General features: G+C 57.0%; 1 protein-coding gene across 2 annotated transcripts; it reads left to right on the forward strand.

Moving 5' to 3' along the window:
• Positions 1-2732: 2732 nt before the first annotated feature.
• On the forward strand, positions 2733-4816 carry LOC100277702 (uncharacterized). 2 transcript variants are annotated; one of them, NM_001151203.2, is made up of 2 exons: positions 2733-3953; positions 4102-4816. In NM_001151203.2, the coding sequence occupies exons 1-2, from the start codon at positions 3008-3010 to the stop codon at positions 4485-4487; spliced, it is 1332 nt and encodes a 443-aa protein (NP_001144675.2). In that variant the 5' UTR covers positions 2733-3007; the 3' UTR covers positions 4488-4816. The 2 variants fall into 2 exon arrangements, with proteins under 2 accessions (NP_001144675.2, NP_001170604.1); NM_001177133.2 differs by having other exon boundaries at positions 2733-4355.
• Positions 4817-5933: the final 1117 nt, after the last annotated feature.

Below are 5933 nucleotides of genomic sequence, written 5' to 3' on the forward strand. Positions count from 1 at the left end.
CGTAGAATAATTGAATTATTAGTGTATGTGGTACTTAGTTTGATTTGATTAATATTATATCATTCTTTGTTTTACATATAAATAATATTATTTAGTGGCAGCGAGGTTATGCTGCCAAAATTATTTGTGGGTACAGGTAGCTTGTTGTGGTTTAGACTCTATCCTTGCCTGTACATATAGGACCGATATACTTGATGAAATTGAATAATGGTTTCACGATATGGTTCGGTTTAACAGTCTCAGGCATGGCTGAAGACCGTGCATGGATGTACAATGGCTGGAGTAGGAATCGACGTCATTCTGATGAGTGGGTAGCCAAGACCAAAGATTTTGTGGACCACGTATTCGCCTTGTCCTTAACCGGCACTGTCAGATGCCCTTGTAGGCGTCACGAAAACAGTATATTTCTTAATAAGGAAAGAGTTAGCCTAGATCTTTGTCAGTTTGGATTTATGCCCGGATATGAGGTGTGGGAACATCATGGTGAGGTAGCACCCAACAGGAATGTAGAAGAGGAGGAGAACAATGATTGGGCTGGCGATGATGCGATGCATGAGATGCTAGATTCGCTACGTCCAGAATTCAACCTAAGCTCCGAGGATCCTGCCACACCAGAGGTTTCCAGATTTTTTAAACTACTAAAAGACTCTGAAGAGCCGTTGCATGAACACACAGATGTGAGTATACTCGCTTTTGTGACTCGGCTCATGTCCATTAAGTCCAAGTACTTTTTCTCGAACAATTGTTACAATGAGATTTTAAAGTTATTAGGAGATGTGCTCCCAAAGCCCAATAAGTTGCCTAAAGACATGTACCAATCAAAGACAATTATCAAAGGTCTCGGTATGGATTATGAGAACTGGCCTATTTTCGGCGGGAACTGTCCTATTTTCGGCGGGAACTGGCCTATTTTCGGCGGCTTCTGGCCGCCGAAAATGACTGTAGCTGTTGTAGTGAACAGGCAGTCTACGCTGCAATTATCGCTGCGATACTGTTATCCCACGCCGCTGAATGGACCTCAAACAGTTTGCTTTTACCTGAAGAGCTTAATTGGATTGATGGAAGCGCGGTGAGGCGAGATGAGGAATTGGAATCCGTTAGGGCTGATTTGGTGACTGGGGATCCCCAGGGAAAGAAAACCTCTTGCTATTCAAAATTAAATTGGAAGGAGATTCCTCCCCCATGGATCCCCTTGGGATCCCTAATCACCAAATTAGCCCTTAGGCGGCGAGCCCGGCACGTCCGTTCCGCTGACCGGGCCGTCGCCGCCGAGCGCTAGCGGACAGCGCGGGGCACGCCCGCAGTGACAAGCGAGACGTACGATAGAGTAACAGAGAGCCATGCATTATTAGGGTATATATATACTAGCAGGACGGAGTATATATATAGGCAGTCACGTCCGTTCCGCCAGCCACAACCAGGCCGTCAGCGCCGAGCGCTAGTGGACACCGTGGGCACGCACCCGCGCGCCGCAGCTAGCGACAGCAGTTTCCTGTGCCGCCGGCGGCAGGGCCAACGCCCGCCCGCATCCGCCATCTGCGTCGCTCGCCCCCAACACGACACCGCCGCGGCGCAAAACGATGATGCGAGTAGGTACGTGAACGTGAACGCGCGCAAGCATGCTCGCTCCCGAGTGCGATCCGCCGCGCGCGCGCGCAGCGCCAAGAGCTGGGCTGTGAACAGGCAGTGCCCGTTGCGAACGACGCGCACAGAACAGGCACAGTGCGTCGGTGTCCCCGGCCAGAGGACTAGACGACGACCGTCGACCAGTGCCTGGCGGCCTCTCTGGCCGCGGCCCGCGGCTCTGGTGTGCGTGTGCGCGTAGCGCGCATGGGGTCGCCACGTGGGGTGTCTCACGAGGCGCAGCGCATTGCAGTGCCTAGGATTCGACCTCGGAGTGATGGATGGATGGATGCGCCCTTTTCTTTTCCTTCTGCATGGCCTCTTTTACTTTTGCCCGATGGATCTCCCACCATTCTCCGCCGGTCGTCTTTAAATGCGGCGCTAAACGCTACCGCCTCCTCGCCCTGTGCTCCGCTGCTCTGCTCCACTCTCTGCATGCATGCCGCCTAAGCCTAGTAGTGGGCTGTGGTTAGTGTACTGGCTAGCTAGTACTCACTCTGCCTGCTGTCCCTACAGCGCGTGCAACAATGCTTTCCCGCCTGACCCCGGATACCACAGCTAGCACAGGGGGCATCTATACGTAGCAGATGATCAAAGCTAACAAATGACCACCAACCCAACCCCACCATTAGAGGCTTTGGGTGCAGTACTTTAATCCGGAAAGAGGCTGAAGTAGCATGGAAGCTATCTGTTTGTTCTTGCGTTTCCCGAGACGTCATTGTTTGGAATCTGACGGGGAAGAGGAAAACGGCACATATATGCGATGGCAGACCAGATGTAAACTTGAAGCTAAAGCAACGCTGCAACGGGAGAGGAGGGTCCAGGATGTGGCTACGTGCCAGTGCCAGTGCCAATGCCATCCTTAATTAACAACATATATGCTTCCCATTCCCAAACAACAACATCGACACTGACCAGATAATTAATCCAAAGTTTCCCAACGACATGATTGCGGCCATTATTCCTTAATCTCCATACAGTACTGGACAGTATGTGTAGTACACTACGCTCCACAAGCGCTTTAATTAACAAACACCTTATTAATACACATCAGCCAGAAGGCAGCAGCAGTAGTACAGGAAGGCACGCGGCTAGCGGCCACCGCAGCGCGCGCAGCGGAGTGTGCAGTTCAACTCGGATACTGCCCCACCCCACCACCACCAGTCCACAGCTTTTGTCGCCTCCCCTAGCAAAGCTCGCACGAGATGAAACCCTGAGCTGCCCTTGCCATCGCCGCGGGGAGGGCCGGAGCGACAGGGGCGATGCCGTCATTATATTGCGCCCTCCACGCGCGCCTCCAATTATAATGCCGCGGCACGCCCCCACACGCCGTGCTTCGCTGCTCCCGCTCGGCTGAACAAACGGCTCAGGGAACACAGAGGCTATGCAGCCACCGCAGCCGCAGCCGGAGCCCGCCGCCAACCGGCGGGCACCCTCCACGTGCTCCCCCGCACAGAGGCGGAGCGGTGGCATTGGGTGCATGGCCGGCCTCCTCCGCCTCATCTCGCCGTACCACCGGAGCCACCACCGGAAGCGCCTCACCGCCAAGAACGCGCCAGCAGCGCGGGCCTCCCAAGCACCGCCACCCCCGCCGTCCTCGTCGTCGCCCAGAAAGAAGGCGGCGGCCCAGCAGCCTTCAGCTTCGCCCGCGGCTTCTCCGACGAAGCCGACGGTGCAGCAGCTGATGACGACCGCTGTTCGGCGGCGGCGCTCCTGCGACGCGCCGCGGAGCCCGACGATCGCGCCGGAGCACCGGCGCTCCAGCTGCGACAGCCCCCGGGCGCCGCCGCCGGCCATCATCGCCCGCCTCATGGGCCTGGAGGAGTCCGCGCCGTCCTCGCCCGCCGCGACGCTGCTGCGGCCAGTCGTCCCGAGTCGTCCGCCTCCGCCGCCGCCGGCGGCGGCGCCGGAGACAGCCGCGGAGAAGCGGCGGAAGCTGCTGGGCGCGCTGGAGAAGTGCGACGAGGACCTCAAGACGCTTCGCCGGATCATCGCGGCCGTCCGCGCCGCGGAGATGCGCGCGGCCTCCGCGTCCGAGGTCTGCCCGGCTGCAGCGAAGACGACGGCGCATGCGGGCAAGGGCGCCACGGGGACGTTCGCCCGCGACAACGAACACGTCGAACAGTCGCCGTCGCCGTCCCCATCGCCGCCGACGCAGCAGCAGCAGCACCCCAGCCCGGACTCGGTGCTGGACGCCATCAGCTCCCCGAGGTTCCCATGCAGGAAGCGGCCGTCTCCATGCACGGATCTCGATGTGGGTGGCAAGGGGGGCGCTTGCGGTGCCGTCGGATCGAAGATCGTGAAGCCCTCCCGAACCCTTGTTTTCTCCGGTACGTACGCACGTACGTAGCATACATGTCGCTGTCACGACTCACGATATGCGCCAAAGTCACATGATCTGCCGTATGTCTTCTCCTTGACCAATCAGCAATGGGGTATGTGCCACGTAACTTCAATCGTGCGCTTCCGTACGTGCAGGCGACTACTGCAAGATCAAACCAGGCGGTGAGCTGCCGCTGCACGCCGTCCATTACTACCCGGTGCCGCTGGCGGTGGGCATGCCGAGGTCGGCCGGGGCGGAGAGCTGGCGGCACCACCGGCGGCGGTGGGAGCAGGAGGCCGCGGCGGCGGGGCGGGTGATCAGCCGCGCGATGGCGGAGAGCGTCGGGGAGGCAATAATGTGGGTGCGGCAGCAGCAGGCAGGCGCGGGCGACGACGAGCGCGGCAGGGTCGCGGCCGCGCTGGAGCGTGCCATCGTGCAGGACCTGGTGGGCGACCTCGTTGCCGAGATGATGCAGCAGCAGCAGGCGCAGGCCGGGCACGGGGCCGGCGGCGGCGGGTGCAGGAAGAGACTGTGCTTCTGATGCTGTGAATTCGGCATGTGCTTTTTTTTTCTTCTTCCTTGTTTTTTGTTTCTTTTGTCGCGTGGCGTCGCATCGCATGTGCTTGAATTTGGCAGGTCAAGGTCTCTGAGCTGTGAGGAATTAATAACTGGCTCTGCTGCTGTGGCTGCGCCATAGATGTCAGTAGTCGCGGGTACAGCTCGCCTGGGTAGCTACCCCCACCTGACTGACGATCGTGGTAGTATTAAAAGAACGGATTCGCCGCGGCGTCAGTTGTAGGTGGAGTAATAACAATCAATATGAAAGTGATGAGAAGCAACTGCCAAGTACGCTGGCGGGCTCACTTGGATTCAACTCTGATAGGTACTGTGAGTAGCACTGTGGTATATTAATGACAGCAATGATGGATCTGTGGGTATATTAGCATCCATATTTGGCATGAAGGAAAAAAAAGGTTGCTAGTCAACATTTAAAAAAATATTGTAGCGTGCACACTAACACTTTAAGCGAGGTTTCTTGAACCATGCCTCGTTTTTTTGCTTGAATTTCAGCATAGTTTCTGTTGGAGCTCTGAAAATCGAAGGAGGGCAAACCGAGCGAGAGATGGGCAAGAACGATACTCGTAAAATGCGTGGGAGTTAGCGCGCACGCAGTGCAGGGCCGCAGGCGGGGAGGAGGACTAGAGAGGAGCCTAGGATAGGAAGCCAGCTGATTGAAAATTCTCTGTGCCTAGCCTACTCACAGCCACAGCTGATTGAAAATTCTCCGCCACCGCGCCAGGAGGCCTGTGGCGTTCGCAATAACTTTGGGCGCTGTCCTCCGATTCAGGGAGCGGTTTCTTTAACCGCGCCGCTGCTGCCAAAAAAAAGGCGCTGGCAGCGCGTGCGTGCGGTAGCGTTGTACTGACACAGGAGGAGGAACCGTCCAGACACAGTCTCGTCACCCGTCCAGACACGGTTCACGTAGAGGAACTGCCAAGTGACGCCACTGTGCTAGCGCCGGGCTACCAGCAGTTACTGCTGGCTGTGCCCGTTCGGTTCGGTTGTGTTGTGTTGTACTACAAGTCAATCGAATGATTGTTCGTTGCAGGCCAGCGGACGCAACGCATGCATGTAGGGCCGGGGTCGTCAGACAGAGAAAAGATCGAAGATGCTCGCAGCTGCTGGCGAACAAGTTGTGCCGGCACGGCTGGGCTGCACCAGTTGGTTGATGGTGTGCGTAGTGCGTACGTGGCTCCACGTACGTCGGCAAGACAGCAAAAGGAAAGATTAGAGCTGTGCCGTCATAGTAGATTACTACGGGGTTTTTGCTGCCGAGGAGGCGAGGACGTCACTAACGATCGCGGCAGCAGGTCTGACTTCCGGTCGCCATCGCCACGATCCTCGAGTCTGCGTAAAAGAAGACGCGATACTCTGACGCTGTGAGCTAGCAAAGGCCTCATGATATATATCGGTCTCTTTTGTCATT

Source organism: Zea mays, chromosome 1 (assembly GCF_902167145.1).
Source record: "Zea mays cultivar B73 chromosome 1, Zm-B73-REFERENCE-NAM-5.0, whole genome shotgun sequence".
NCBI classification, from domain to species: domain Eukaryota; kingdom Viridiplantae; phylum Streptophyta; class Magnoliopsida; order Poales; family Poaceae; genus Zea; species Zea mays.